The sequence below is a fragment of the Patiria miniata genome, unplaced genomic scaffold (assembly GCF_015706575.1).
Source record: "Patiria miniata isolate m_02_andy unplaced genomic scaffold, ASM1570657v1 HiC_scaffold_3, whole genome shotgun sequence".
Lineage (NCBI taxonomy): Eukaryota > Metazoa > Echinodermata > Asteroidea > Valvatida > Asterinidae > Patiria > Patiria miniata.
In genome coordinates, this window is record NW_024037069.1 from 17,572,821 (window position 1) to 17,588,193 (window position 15,373).

At 44.3% G+C, this 15,373-nt stretch overlaps 3 protein-coding genes and 1 pseudogene across 3 annotated transcripts; 2 read left to right on the forward strand and 2 right to left on the reverse strand.

The window, feature by feature from the left end:
- Positions 1 to 971: 971 nt before the first annotated feature.
- On the reverse strand, positions 972 to 2,107 carry LOC119736526 (melatonin receptor type 1B-A-like). The gene has a single exon (XM_038210539.1). It carries the CDS (start codon positions 2,105 to 2,107, stop codon positions 995 to 997), a length of 1,113 nt encoding a protein of 370 aa, XP_038066467.1. The 3' UTR covers positions 972 to 994.
- A 2,081-nt stretch (positions 2,108 to 4,188) lies between these two features.
- On the reverse strand, positions 4,189 to 5,336 carry LOC119736527 (annotated as a pseudogene).
- A 4,996-nt stretch (positions 5,337 to 10,332) lies between these two features.
- On the forward strand, positions 10,333 to 11,866 carry LOC119736892 (melatonin receptor type 1B-A-like). The gene has a single exon (XM_038210914.1). The coding sequence runs from the start codon at positions 10,333 to 10,335 to the stop codon at positions 11,455 to 11,457; it is 1,125 nt and encodes a 374-aa protein (XP_038066842.1). The 3' UTR covers positions 11,458 to 11,866.
- A 1,772-nt stretch (positions 11,867 to 13,638) lies between these two features.
- On the forward strand, positions 13,639 to 14,950 carry LOC119737839 (G-protein coupled receptor moody-like). Its single transcript, XM_038212460.1, has one exon. The coding sequence runs from the start codon at positions 13,677 to 13,679 to the stop codon at positions 14,781 to 14,783; it is 1,107 nt and encodes a 368-aa protein (XP_038068388.1). The 5' UTR covers positions 13,639 to 13,676; the 3' UTR covers positions 14,784 to 14,950.
- The last annotated feature ends 423 nt before the right edge of the window (positions 14,951 to 15,373 follow it).

Sequence of the window (15,373 nt, forward strand, 5' to 3'; positions counted from 1 at the left end):
ATTGTCCAATTTTTTTTCTTCAAATCATCCTATTGGCCAAGTTATCATCAAAGCATCCTATTGGCCAAATTATTTGCAAATCATCATATTGGCCAAGTTATTTGCAAATCATCCTATCGGCCTAGTTATTTGCAAAACATCATTATTGGCACAGTAATCATCAAATCATTTCACTGAGAAAGTTATTTACAGATCATCCTATTTGCAACTTAATTACAAATCATCCTATTGGCCAAGTTTTTTTTTCTCAAATCATCCTTTTGGCAAAGTCATCATCAAATCATCCTATTGGCCAAGTTATTTGCAAATCATCCGATCCTATTTATCTTAATTACTTCATCATCCTATTAGTTTAAGACTTAACAGAATGATACCCATTACAACAGTGTTCTTTAAACATTGCAATATGTTGTCCCAGCCCCCGGGTGCTCCCCCCCCCCCCCACTTCTTCCAAAATATTTGACTTGAACAAAAAGAATATAACACAGATTCCATCCTCTTAACAGATTATCTCCTGTAAATAGTTTGGATTCGGTACTCGCTGCTACAACCTCGAACCAGCCAGTTGACCAGCCCTAGAACAACACAATGCGTGGAGCCTAAGGCCACATGCGCACGTAATAAAATTACCTTGCATGTAATAAAAGATGTTTATATCGCCGCGGCAAAATGGTAAGATAATAATTTGCCGCGACAAGATACCAATTTATATATTTCTTCACTGGTTTTGGCTCGTCTAGGCATCTGTAACACTGAGTATACCGTGTTTGTAAAATACGTCAGTGGAGGATAAAACCCAATATAAAATTATTCATGTCTTCAAGACAGTCTTGTTTTATTTCCAAACCGACCAGTTATGTATATTTAGTTTTTTTCGAATTGTCTACTTTGAATACCGAATGAACGGTGAAGCCAGTAGGAGTCAGCTCATATAGGCCTAAACCAACGTTTCGTCCCTGTTCTCATTTCCTTTAAGACAGCACAAAAACCCTCTTTACTTGTTCTGAGACAAGACAGATTTCAGCCAGTCAGATGGTTCAGGTATCTGAGAGTAGCGACAGCGAAGGATCTTTCGAAGCACCAACTTGAACTGAGGATGCTTTGCCGTGTAGATCATGGGGTTTACGCAGCTATTCAGGATTGTGATTGTTCCTAAGTAGAGAGCAAATTGACGACTGCTTGGTACGGCCAGAGAAATGAAGTAAGGTGATATCAACACGAAGAAAATGCAAAAAACCATGAAGAGATTCTTGGTGATTGCAAGCTGCTGACGGCTGATTTCTCGCCGGTTGCATTTGGCTACGTTGTTGGTGGAAATCTCTGGTCCTGTGGACTCGTTCGATACGCTTAAACTGACGGTTGACTGCGGCCCTACTGTTTTGTTATCCCGTGCTGGGCTATCTTGCTGAGTGCGTCTCCTCTTCTGCTTCCTGAAGTGACGTTTGAGATGGATGTAGAGTGCCGCGTAGGCACTGATTATTACAAGAAGGGGGACCGGGAACAGACCAAGAGACTGAGCCAGGTTATACTCTGCGCCGCGGGGATGGTCATCCTTGTCTGAACACGTGTTGTCCTGAGAATCATAACCAAAGTCGCCAATGCCAAGAATTGGCGGCAAGAAGAACACGATCGACGGGATGACCCAAGTCGCAGCAATCATGGCGGAGACTTTTCTCGGGGAGTACCAACGACTGTATGTTGCAGGTTTCTGGGTGACCAGCATGAAGCGATTGAAGGCTATCGCCGCCAATGAGTAAAGGCTTGCACCAAGACCAGTGTAAAATTGCACTGCGGCGATGTAGCATGGGACCTCTGTAGCTAACGGCCAGGACCCGTGGCTCAGCATAGCGACGGCCTGCCACGGGTAGGACAGACTCGTCCAGAAATCGGCCAGGCTGAGGTTGACCACGAAGGCGTTGGTCACCGTGCGGAGTTTCTTGGACAGGACGACCGACCAGATCACGAGGCTGTTCCCAATGAGTCCAAGGACCGCGGCAAAGACCCATACGCAGGCCACGCCGATGCGGGCCTCGTACGGGTGGAGAGATGGGCTAAGGGTAGCCGGTTCCATGGTGGTGACGTTCATGATCGACGATGTGTTATTCATGTTATGCTGTAATGGGCTTCGATGCAAATGCATTGATACAAAGGTAACAACTTCACGGCTTGTCAGTTCGTATGGTATGCCAACATCTGCATCATCCAATGAACAAAATGTCAGCGCGCGGTCTTTGTGCAACCAATCCAGAAAGGTGTCAACGGTTAACATTGTCATAAGAACATTAAAATGATGCTTTTGTTGCGAGAACGGAGTGACAAACACATATTTCGCTGCAGATGCATCTTTATGATTAAATTAATCTTAATGTGGATGTCTATTATGTACAGCACGTTGGCGGTGCCTTACGGCGCACTGATAATTTGTGAGACATGTCTTCGTACAAAAGCTGCACAAAACACAGACAAAAAAAAAAGTCTAGGTGTGTTTCCACTAAACTCGAGAAGTGTGTGGTTAAAGAGTAACCACATTGTGGTTATTCAGTGGCGTTGATAGGTTTAACTTGAATGTGGTAAATTTTTTGCTCACTTCAAGACTTTAAATAGGGGTGCACCCGGTGGGGCACGGACATCCGCTGCGGGGCACGATATACTCTTGAAGTATATGTGGTTTAAAGAGTAACCACATTGTGGTTATTCAGTGGCGTAACTAGGGTTAAACATGCTGAGGGGGCACCTGGCGTGCAAAGGTGGAACTGAAGGCAAGTGATATCTATTTCGTTAAGTTCAAGACAATAATGGGGGCACACCAGGGGAAGGGGGCACGGACATCCGCTCTTTACCGTTTTCACGAAGAGGCGAATTTAGTATTTCACTGTCTGAACAAACATTTGAGATAATCGCGTTTAAAGTTGGTCCTTTTTTCATTTGACAATTTGAAACTTAAGGAGGCATAAAATATGCAAGATTTAGGTATCACAGGAAAGAAGAGCTTCTAATCTTCCTAAATGTAGCAAACTTTAAGAAAAATAGTTGATTAGTTTTGCAGAATTAATCAATTAAGAGAAGTGGCTGTTCGTGAAAACGAAAAAAAAGCCCAATTAGCAAATTCGCCCCTTCGTGAAAACGCTAAAGTGACTACGCGCCGATTTCGCCCTTCTGCGGTCTGAGTCAATGCATTTTTTGTACAGTACGCGCAGATTCTGCCCCACTGCGCATGCGCCTTGAAATTCGCCCCTTCGTGAAAATGTTTTATTGCACGCGCATAGAATTCGCCCCTTCGTGATATACGCGCCATTGTATTACAATGTATTTATTTACTGAAAATTGATTAATGCCATTGAGTGCGGAAATTCGCCCCTTCGTGAAAACGCAAAACGGCACTTTTGGCAAATTCGCCCATTCGTTAATTAGATCAATTAAGATTTTGATTAATTTTTTGAAAGTATAGCCTCACCAGGTTGTAGATATTGATATGTTTATTCATTCTCACCAAAAAAACCCAAATTTTGAAAAACAGACGATTTTCAAGAAATTCGCCCCTTCGTAAAAACGGTGACGCGCTGCTTGGCACGTGTCCCCCTCCCGTGCCCCTCCCCTCCGTCATAGTTACACCACCGTATTTAACACTTTGTAATCGTCAACTGTATTCAACATCAAAGCTAGAAATTATTTCCAACTAGTTGAATACTAGTACCGGCACTTTTAAGTAAATGAACATGGTAATAAATAGTGAAATTTAGCCTAATCGATATATTATGAAAAGGGTGGTTTCCGGAAATCGAAAATGCACGAAGTCGGATAGATCGCCTAACGTGACGCTAGAGGTGAAAATCGAAGCCCCAAGACCGGGCAGACTTGCTTTAAAAGGCTGGGTAGCCTACGACATGAACTGGTATATCAGTCTAAAGTGTATTTCCTGAGTTTTACTTTTTTGTCCAATAAGTATAATCTAATATTATAGCTACTTAAAAAAAATCGTGGAAGGCCCCTCAAAATGTTGGAGTGATCAAGGACCTGCGCCAGAAAGGCCCGTACCGTACGTTAAGAAGCTACTATGCACTCATTGGGGACGTGGGATGTCAGCACCGCATCAACACAGACTCCTGTAGATTAGTAGATTACATGACTGTGAAATAAAAAAAACGGCATCTGCGAATGAGCACAGGGAGATAATCATCTACTCTTGTGTCATTTTGAAATATTATGTTTGACACCTCGTTCGTACTTCCTCCTAGACAACACGGATTTCAGCCAGTCAGATGGTTCAGGTATCTGCGAGTAGCGACAACAAAGAATCTTTCGAAGTACTTCCTTGAAATGAAGATGATTAACCGTGTAGATGATGGGGTTGACGCAGCTATTCAGGATGCTGATGGTTAGTCCGTAGAGAGCAAACATTCGACTGCTTTGAATAACCAGAGAAATGAAATAAGGAGACATCAACAAGAAGAAAACGCAGAAGACCATGAAGAGATTCTTGGTGATTGCAAGCTGCTGATGGCTGATCTTTCGCCGGTTGTTTTGAGCTACGTCTTGAGTGGGCTTTCCTTGGGACTCAGTCGATACGCTCAAACTGACGGATGACTGCCCAACTTCCTTGTCATCTTGGGCTAGCCTTTCTTGCTGAGTGCGTCTTCTCTTCTGCTTCCTGAAGTGACGTTTGAGATGGATGTAGAGTGCCGTGTAGGAACTGATGATGATGAGCACGGGGACCGGGAACAGACCAAGAGACTGAGCAATGTTGTGCTCATGGCCGCGGGGATGACCATCCTTGTCAAAACACGTGTTGTCCTGAGGATCGTAACCATAGTCGCCAATTCCAAGAATTGGCGGCAAGAAGAACGCGATCGAAGGGATGACCCAAGTCGCAACGATCATGGCGGAGATTTTCCCGAAGTGTACCAACGACTGTATGTAGCAGTTTTCTGAGTGACCAGCATGAAGCGATTGAAGGCTATTGCCGCTAATGAATAAAGGCTTGCACCAAGACCAGTGTATAACTGCAAAGCGGCGATATAGCAGGGGACCTCTGTAGCTAACGGCCAGGACCCGTGGCAGAGTGCGACGGCCTGCCACGGGTAAGACAGACTCGTCCAGAAATCGGCCAGGCTGAGGTTGACCACGAAGGCGTTGGTCACCGTGCGGAGTTTCTTGGACACAACGACCGACCAGATCACGAGGCTGTTCCCAACCAGTCCGAAGACAGCGGCTAAGATCCACACACTGGCCACGCCGATGCGGGCATTGTACGGGTAGATAGATGGGCTAAGGGTCGCTGGTTGCATGGTGGTGAGGTTCATGATCGACGATGTGTTATTCATACTCATCAAAGCCATGTGTGAATTTGTCTGGTCTGATCTGAACACTAGCATGAAATTCAGTTTGGAGCAAATTGCATTTTAGTTCATGTAGGCCGATATATGACGGGAATATGAAAGCGTGTGCTATAATGCGCTTTGATACAAAACTAACAGCTTCACCGCATTCCACGTCTTATATAATTGGCAATATTTGCATCATTAACAAGAGTGTAAATGAAAGGACAAAACGACATTTTGCTGCAGAGGCGTTTTCCCAATGAAATCTTAAAGTGGATGTCTATATGTACAGCACGTTGGTGGTACCTCATAGCGCACTGATAATTTGTGAGACATGTCTTCTTACAAAAGCTGCACAAAACACACTCAGCTCTAATTGTGTTTCATGTAATACACTCTTAACATGCGTGGTTAAAGATTAACCACATTGTGGTTATCAAGTGGGGTAACTACATGTATGGGGTTAAACGTCTGAGCTGAGGGGTGCTCTTAAGGGAAGTTATATATATTTTTGTTCAATTCAAGACTTTAAATGGGGGGGGGGGGGGGGGGGTGTCACCCAAGGGCACGGACATCCGCTCGGGGCATGCACCCCCGTGGCCCCCATAGTTATGCCACTGTGGTTATTATTTACCCGTAGTCGTCAAATGTATTTAACACAAAAGTTACAAATTTTCAACTAGGTGAATATTGGTAGTTTTACGTAAAAGAACAAGCTTATTGATAGTCAAAAGTTAATCGATAAGTGAAAGGGTTGTCACGGTTACCGAAAATTGAGCATGCGCAAAATCGAATAGGTCGCCTAACGTGGCGCTAGAGGTGCAGAATCGAAATGCCAAGATCCGGACTGGTTTTAAATGCCGGGTATTAACCTACAACATGTACTGGTATGAGCTCCGTGCGCTACCAAAGGAGGGCGCCCTTTCACCTAACAACGACGTCCCATGGGTGGGACATTTCGCTGGTTGACGCGCACCGTTCCTTGTGTGTGACGCACGTACACCAGGGGATTTGTACTATTTACACGCGCAGTGGCCGCGCTTCGCGGCAAATGAATTGCAGTCAGGCAAGATGGCGTCGGTCGGTCACTCCCAACTGTACTTCCTTTGCCGGTGAGGGGGTGCTTGTGAACGGAGCGGATATCAGCCCGAACTGTAAGTCACTGGAGATACCTGAACTTTCCTTGTTTGCTCAATACTTATGTTCTAAGATTGAAGCTACATGTACTTAAAAAAAAAAAATTGTGGAAGGCCCCTCAAAATGTAGGGTGCCTGAAACTGAAAGGCCCGTACGTTAATCCGCTATTATGCACTTATCAGGGACGTGATCATGATGTCAAATTTGCGTCAACACAGTCTCCCGTATATTGATTAGTAAATTACGTGACCGTGAAATAAAAAAAAAAGACCGGCAACTGCAAATGAGCCGAGGGAGATATTTATCTTAGTTACGGTGTACTTGTGAAACATTATTTCTTACTTCCTTCTCGACAACACGGATTTCAGTCAGTCAGATGGTTCATGTATATGCGAGTAGCGACAACAAATAATCTTAGGAAGTACTCCCTTAAAATGAAGATTTGAAGGGTTGACGCAGCTATTCAGTTCAAGATGCTGATGGTTAGAAGAGAGCAAACATTCGACAGCTCGGTATAATCAACGAGACGAAGATGCATATTGGTGGGTTTCCCTGGGGAATCGGTCGATACGCTGAAACTGACGGTTGACTGCCCAACTTGCTGGTCACCCTGGGCTGGGTTATCGTGCTGAGTGCGTCCCCTCTTCTGCTTCCTGAAGTGACGTTTGAGATGGATGTAGAGTGCCGTGTAGGAGCTGATGATGATGAGAATGGGAACTGGGAACAGACCAAGAGATTGAGCCAGGTTGTACTCTGGGCCGCGGGAATGACCATCCTTGTCTGAACACGAGTTGTCCTGAGGATCGTAACCAAAATCGCCAATGCCAAAAATTCGCGGCAAGAAGAACACGAGATAAGGGATGACCCAAGTCGAAGCGATCATGGCGGAGACTATTTCCGGGGAGTACCAACGACCCTATGTCGCAGGTTGCTGGGTGACCAGCATGAGTAAAGGCTAATACCACAGACCAGCGTTTAACTGCACAGTGGCGATGTAGAATGGGACCTCTTTAGCTAACGGCCAGGACCCGTGGCTCAGTATGGTGACGGCCTGCCACGGGTAAGACAGACTCGTCCAGAAATCGGCCAGGCTGAGGTAAATTGACCACGAAGGCGTTGGATGGACACCGTGCGGAGTTTCTTGGGCACAACGACCGACCAGATCACGAGGATGTTCCCTTTTGCGGACGTTGAAGAAACCACAAATTGTTGCATTGGTGATTGGTCATCGCGCGCTGTTCCCGAGACACACAACGTGTATAGCGTTCACTGAGAACGACACGAAAAACGTATTCGTACTCCGTCATGTCCGATCTTTTTTTTTCGTCTATTCTCGGGAACGGTAAGACATGGTTGGTTTCCTTTCAACCAGAAGTAAACAATCCAAAACATAACATTTTCGGGGATTTCAGGACCTAGTGCCCCTTTACAGTATAAGCACCTATTCTCGAGGTAAAAGTTACCAATATTCAACTACTCGAACATAAATGAACATTCTACTAAATTAATAGTGCCACGATATTTAATCTAAATGTGAAAAAAATGTGGTATGTATCCAGGATTTGGTATGCACAATATGGGATAGGTGGCCCAACGTGGTCCTACTAGGATGAACAATCGAAGTAAGAACAAATACACTTGTTTTACATGTCAGTTACATGAACTATCAGTCGAACTTCATGTTTTGGCCCAATTAATGTACGTTCGTTGATAATACATGTATAGGCTATAGCAATTACACTCTTAAAACTCCCTGGCAAGGTTCGACCCGGAATTCACGTCATGCTTCACCCTTCACTCCACTTGGTCAAAATTACCGAACAAAACACTTTTCTTGGTCAAAATCAAAAATTTTATGTCAAAATTTACACTTCTTCTTCTCAAAATGACAAGTGTTTGTGTCAAAGCGACATTTTCCGGTCAACATGCATGGCATTATTTATGTGTTTCAGATTGACATATTTCCGGGTGAAAAATCCCGAAAAGTGACCCAGAGAAGTGACATTTTAACCCGAAAAAAGTGTTGGGTCACATTTTACTCAGATTTAAGAGAGGGTAATGCTTTTTTATTCCGATCTGCATTTTTTCCAATCACCTTTAGCAGATTTTACGCCTGACTGTAATCATACCTCCCCAATTAGTTTCTTGTTTATTTACTGTCCAGTTTTTCTCAGGATTCTACTAGTGGTATCTCCGTTGTGGTTATGCGTACGTTTGATTGTATAATAAAAAAAGGTTTAAAGGCAATCGCTGGAAACCGTGCTGTTTGTTGGATAAACTCGGTGTCATCATCAAAGTGTTTTGTTTTTTAAAAAAAACTGGGTGCATCTTAAATTATTATGTGGTAAGGTAACTTAATTAACAATTCAGAGTCGTCTGAAAGCAAAATGTAAAGATTTGATTAGTTGTATGTTCCCAACCTCGAACATTTTGTGGACATAAATACGACGTCTATTGTAAGTTAATAATGGAACAACCTGCGCTCGGTTAAAATGGTTTGTGTTGGAGAAAAAGCGGGCAGGAGGTACTGTAGGGATCTACCCCGTGGAGCTCTTACACTTTTAACTGCACTGTTAAGTTCGCTTTACAGCAATGAGTAGTTGGTTTACTTTTGGCTTTATAGTATGCCCGCGCCTGTATGGGAAGTAGTTCTAGCCACTTTTACAATGTTGATTCCGTCACATTGAGATGGGGATTACTTTCTAGTGTTGCTTTGCAAATTATCTTGAATCTTTTGGATATTGATTTAATGATGATTGGAGCCGGTTTATAACATTTTGTAGTACTTTACCGCCCACGGATATCCAAATTAGTCAACCGTGTTATTTGATCCGCGGGGCCGGGTCTTGCCCTTTTTTTCATGGCTGAATCCCTGTGCTGCGGAGCTCGTACACTAATCGGGCGGCAAATTCAGACAACTTGGGTTCTGAGCCTCCTGCCTGGTCCTAGGAGTGTCCGTCCACCCCTTGAGTTCATTCTCCTCCCAAACGGAGGCCTAGGCCTCGTCAACAGCCGGCGTGGCCCCGCCGTGCCCCCGACCCCCAGCTATGCATTTTAGGCATTTTGTGAGTCAAAACCATGTTTTCTGTGCCCAAACCTATCAAGTTTTGACTGTAGAGTAAGGTTCATGGTCACATGCGCATACTGAGAATTCAGTATTGCTGCCATTGGCACGAAATGCCGGCAGTGGATGCCCGGGGACCCCGCGTGCGCCCCCTCCCCCCACCCCCCCCCCCCCCCCCATTACAGTCTCCAATGGAACAAAAATATATGTCACTTGCCCTGAGTGCCCAAAAAATGTATGCACCCCATGTTCCCCTTCAGACGTATAGTTACGCCACTGAATAACCACAATGTGGTTACTCTTTGACCACACACTTTACGAGTTTAATGGAAACACAATTAGAGTTGACTGCGTTTGTGAAGCTTTTGTACGAAAGCACGTCTCACAAATTATCAGTACACCATGAGGTACCACCAACGTGCCGTACATAAAAGATATCCATATTCAATTCATCAAGAAACTGCATCTCCCGAAAATAATTTGTTTTTGTCCGTTCATTTTCCCAACACAAGCATCATTCCAATTTTGGTATGACAATGTTAAACATTGACTCCTTTCTGGGTTGGTTGCACAAAGACCCAGCGCTGAAATTGTGTTCATTCAATGATCGAGATATTTGCAATACCATACGAATTGACAAGCGGTGAAGCTGTTAGCTTTGTATCAAAACGTTTGTATCAACTGAGACAGTTAGGCCTATAACAAACGCTTAACACCCTGCATATGGGCCTACATGAACTAAAATGCACCTACAAATATACTTCTGAACTAAATGCCGTGCTAGTTTTCCGATCAGACTGGACAATTTCAAATATGGCTTTGATGAGTATGAATAACACATCGTCGATCATGAACGTTACCACCATGGAACCGGCTACCCTTAGCCCATCTCTCCACCCGTACAATGTCCGCATCGGCTTGGCCTGTGTATGGATCTTAGCCGCGGTCCTTGGACTCGTTGGGAACAGCCTCGTGATCTGGTCGGTCGTCCTGTCCAAGAAACTCCGCACGGTGACCAACGCCTTCGTGGTCAACCTCAGCCTTGCTGATTTCTGGACGAGTCTGTCTTACCCGTGGCAGGCCGTCGCCATACTGAGTCATGGCTCCTGGCCGTTAGCTACAGAGGTCCCATGCTACATCGCCGCCGTGCAGTTTTACACTGGTCTTGGTACAAGCCTTTACTCATTGGCAGCGATAGCGTTCAATCGCTTCATGCTGGTCACCCAGATACCTGCCACATACAGTCGTTGGTACTCCCCGAGAAAAGTCTCCGCCATGATCGCTGCGACGTGGGTCATCCCTTCAATTGTGTTCTTCTTGCCGCCAATTCTTGGCATTGGCGACTTTGGTTACGATCCCCAGGGAAGTACCTGTACCGACAAGGACGGTCATCCCCGCGGCCCAGAGTACAACCTCGCTCACTCTCTGGGTTTTTTCCCAGCACCTCTGCTTATCATCATCGGTGCCTACACGGCACTCTACATCCATCTCAAACGTCACTTCAGGAAGCAGAAGAGAAGACGCACTCAGCAAGATAGCCCAACACGGGATAACAAAGCAGTTGGGAAGTCCACCGTCGGTTTAAGCATATCGACCGAGTCCACAGGACAAGGGATGTCCATCAACGACGTAGCCAATTGCAACCGGCGAGAAATCAGCCGTCAGCAGCTTGCAATCACCAAGAATCTCTTTATGGTTTTCAGTATCTTCTTCTTGTTGGTGGCTCCTTATTTCATCGCTCTGGCCGTACCTAGCAGTCGTACGTTTGCTCTCTATGGGGCAACCATCACTATCCTGAATAGCTGTGTAAACCCCATCATCTACACTGCAAAGCATCCTCAATTCAAATTGGTGCTTCGAAAGATCCTTTGTTGTCGCTACTCTCAGATACCTGAACCATCTGACTGGCTGAAATCTATCTTGTCTCGGAGGAAGTAAAAACGGTTTTTGCCTTGTCTGAAAGGAGATGAGAACGGAAACGAAACGTGGGTATAGGCCTATTATAGGGTAAACCTTTTATTGTGACTCCTGCTGGCTTCACCGGTGGTGCAAGGTAGACAAATTCGAATAAAACTAAATACATAACAGGTCGGTTTTGTAATAGAGCAAGACTGTGTCTTGTTGAATACATGAATATTGTTAATTTCGTAAAGTCCTTCACTGACGTATTTTACAAACACGGTATACTCAGTGTTACAGATGCCTATAAGGGCCACAACCAATTAAAAACAAATACAAATTGGTATGTTGTCGCGGCAAATAATTGTTACCTTACCATCTGGTTTCGGCCAATCAGATGATTTGTACGTAACAGTAGGATGATTTGTAAATAATTTGGTCAATATATGATTTGTAAATAACTTGGCCAATAGGATGATTTGGAAAACATTTGGTCAAAAGGATGATTTGCAAATAACTCGGCCAATAGGATGATTTGTCAATAACTTGGCCATAGGTTAATTTGTAAAATAACTTGGCCAATTACATGTATTTTGATTTGTAAATAACTTGTTCAATAGGATGATTTGTATTAAGTGGGCAAATTGGGGGATTTGTAAAATTAATAACCAAATTATGTGCTCAACTCTGAAAGGAAAAGAAAAAAGTACGGCTTACTTAGAGTAAAGGTGGAGTGGAAAACATGCCTTTGATTAAGTTCTTTTGTAAAAATATATCAAAACTAAAGCAAACTTAAAACCATGTATTTATTGTTGCAACATACACGTATTTGTGTTTGTATCCTTTTGTGGGCTGGTGGTTGTATTAATGTTTGATATTGATAAAACTGTACGAGAATAGAATGCTTGTCAACGGTTATTACATTTCACAAAAACACCCCCTCCCCGATATATCTGGACGCATTTACATTAGAAATTGCTGAATGGACCTTGTTTTTTTCCAGGTTCGAACAAACGCTGATGTAAAGCACAGGCAGGCACCAGACTATTCTTCATTTACATACGTGTCCAAAGCTTTTGGACATGCAAATGATCCAATACCGTATTGAGTGAGAGCAGGTAGTGGTGGGCGCGTACTGCTCGACGCCCTGGGAACGAGGTTGATAGGAGTCTTTCGGGTCCAGGTTTCAGAGCTTGCAGATCTTAGAACGTATTTAATGGGCCAAAATAGGAAAGTTCAGGTATCTTCAGTGAGTACAGTTCAGGCTGATATAGTTCATGTGATGTCGTGGACTACCAGGTATTATATTTAGCAAGTCTACCCGTTAATTCTTGGCGTTTCGATGTCTCGCCTCTATAGCACCACGCCAGCAGACCTACCGGAGTTGGTGCCCAATTACCGGAAACTACCGTTTTCAATGATCGATTAACTTTCACTACCAATTAGCATGTTCATTTGCGTAAAAGTACCAATTATTCAACTAGTTGGGAATTTGTTTCATTTATGTTAATTACAGTTGAAGACTACAAATTGAAAAAAACAACAGTGGCGTAATTAAGGGGGGGGGGGACGTCCCGGCAGCGGATGTCCGTGTCCCCGGATGATCCCACCCCCCCCCCCAATTTTTAGTCTTGAATTGAACAAAAATACCACTTGCCTTCAGTGCCCTCCATGAACAATGTATGCACCCCTATAGGTGCCCCCTCAGACATTTAACCCTATAGTTACGCCACTGAATAACCGTAACGTGGTTAATCTTTAACCTTGCACTTTGAGAGTAAAATGCAAACACATTATTAGTAGAGCTGATTGCGTTTTGTCAAGCTTTTAATTGTACGAAGACATGTCTAATAAGTTATCAGTGCGCCATGAGGTACCACCGACGTGCTATACATGTAAACACCCACATTAAGATTTCATCGGGAAAATGCATCTCCAGGGAAATATGGGTTTGTTTTGTCCTTATCATTTTCCCAACACAAGCATCATTTCAATTTTGATTCCACAATGTTAAACGTTGCCTCCTCTGTGGATGGGTTACACAGGTATGATGAAAAACGCTGCGCTGACATTTTGTTCATTTAGTGATGCAGATATATTGGTGATACTATACGACCAGACTTACGGTGAAGCTGTTAGTTTTGTATCAAAGCGTTTGTATTCTGCGCATCATGCGGCATGTAGGCATACGTGAATTAACATGCAACTACTTCTAAACTAGTTTGCAGGTCTAACTGGACAAATTAAAACAAGGCTTTATGAGTATGAATAACACATCGTCAATCATGAACGTCACCACCATAGAACCGGCTACCCTTAGCCAATCTCTCTACCCGTACAATGTCCGCATTGGCGTGGCCTGTGTGTGGATCGTAGCCGCGGTCCTTGGACTCGTTGGGAACAGCCTCGTGATCTGGTCGGTCGTTGTGTCCAAGAAACTCCGCACGGTGACCAACGCCTTCGTGGTCAACCTCAGCCTGGCCGATTTCTGGACCAGTCTTTCTTACCCGTGGCAGGCCGTCGCCATACTGAGCCATGGGTCCTGGCCGTTAGCTACAGAGGTCCCATGCTACATCGCAGCTGTGCAATTAAATACCGGTCTTGGTACAAGCCTTTACTCATTGGCGGCGATAGCGTTCAATCGGTTCATGCTGGTCACCCAGAAACCTGCAACATACAGTCGTTGGTACTCCCCTGGAAAAGTCTCCGTCATGATCGCTGCGACTTGGGTCATCCCGCCGATTGTGTTCTTCTTGCCGCCAATCTTTGGCGTTGGTGACTTTGGTTACGATCCCCAGGGCAACACGTGTTCAGACAAGGATGACCATCCCCGCGGCCAAGAGTACAACCTGGCTCAGTCTCTTGCAGCTTTCCCAGTCTCCATGCTCATCATCATCAGTTCCTACACGGCACTCTACATCCATCTCAAACGTCACTTCAGGAAGCAGAAGAGGAGACGCACTCAGCACGATAGCCCAGCCCAGAATGACAAGGCAGTCGGTAAGTCTACCGTCAATAGCATATCGACCGAGTCCTCATCGACGCCCACCAACGATTTAGCCAAAAGCCAACGACAAGAAATCAGCCGTCAGCAACTTGCAATCACCAAGAATCTCTTCATGGTCTTCTGCATCTTCTTCTTGTTGATATCCCCTTACTTCGTCTCTCTTGTCGTACCAAGCAGTGGTAAGATTGCTCTCTATTTAGGAACCATCACTATCCTGAATAGCTGTGTAAACCCCATCATCTACACGACAAAGCATCCTCAGTTCAAGTTAGTGCTTCGAAAGATCCTTAGCTGTCGCTACTCTCAGATACCTGAACCATCTGACTGGCTGAAATCTGTCTTGTCTCAGAGAAAGTAAAAAGGGCTCCTGTCTTGTCTGCAAGGACATGAGAACGGGGACGAAACACGGGTATGCCTATATGAGGTTAACCTTTTATTGCAACTCCTGCTGGCTTCACCGGTAAAAGGTAGACAAATTGGAATAAGGCTAGTTACATAATAGGTCAGTTTTATAATAAAGCAAGACTGTGTTGTAACACATGCTTTCTGTAAGGATTATTTAGACATACATTTTATCATGTTGCACCGAAATGTCTTTCGTGGAGGTCAATAATCTGTGTATCACCCATGAGGTCTTAGTCTGGTTTATGTTGTGCATATACAAAATTTCATGCTATAGAGTCAAGACACAGACATATGCTAGTGTGCACATTGTTTCATGTGGGCTTTCTGCATCAACGATTTTGGGAAAGATGATCTGCCCAACTTCTTTGTTTTAATTAATAATTAGGAAAGCGACATTCAAGGCAGTTTGACCTGACGTCTTTTCTGCTAGTTTGCTGTAGTTGACCTGTGCTCAACAAAGTCGTGAGTCTTTGGTTTCATGACTATTTGCGTGCAATCATTGTTAGGATTGGGACTCTGAGGGGCACACATGTTTGGGGGAAT

What these genes read in the sequence shown, in the direction of transcription:
- LOC119736526 (XM_038210539.1), bottom strand. Translation starts at nt 2,107, where the DNA reads ATGAATAACACATCGTCGATCATGAACGTCACCACCATGGAACCGGCT.
- LOC119736892 (XM_038210914.1), top strand. Translation starts at nt 10,333, where the DNA reads ATGGCTTTGATGAGTATGAATAACACATCGTCGATCATGAACGTTACC.
- LOC119737839 (XM_038212460.1), top strand. Translation starts at nt 13,677, where the DNA reads ATGAGTATGAATAACACATCGTCAATCATGAACGTCACCACCATAGAA.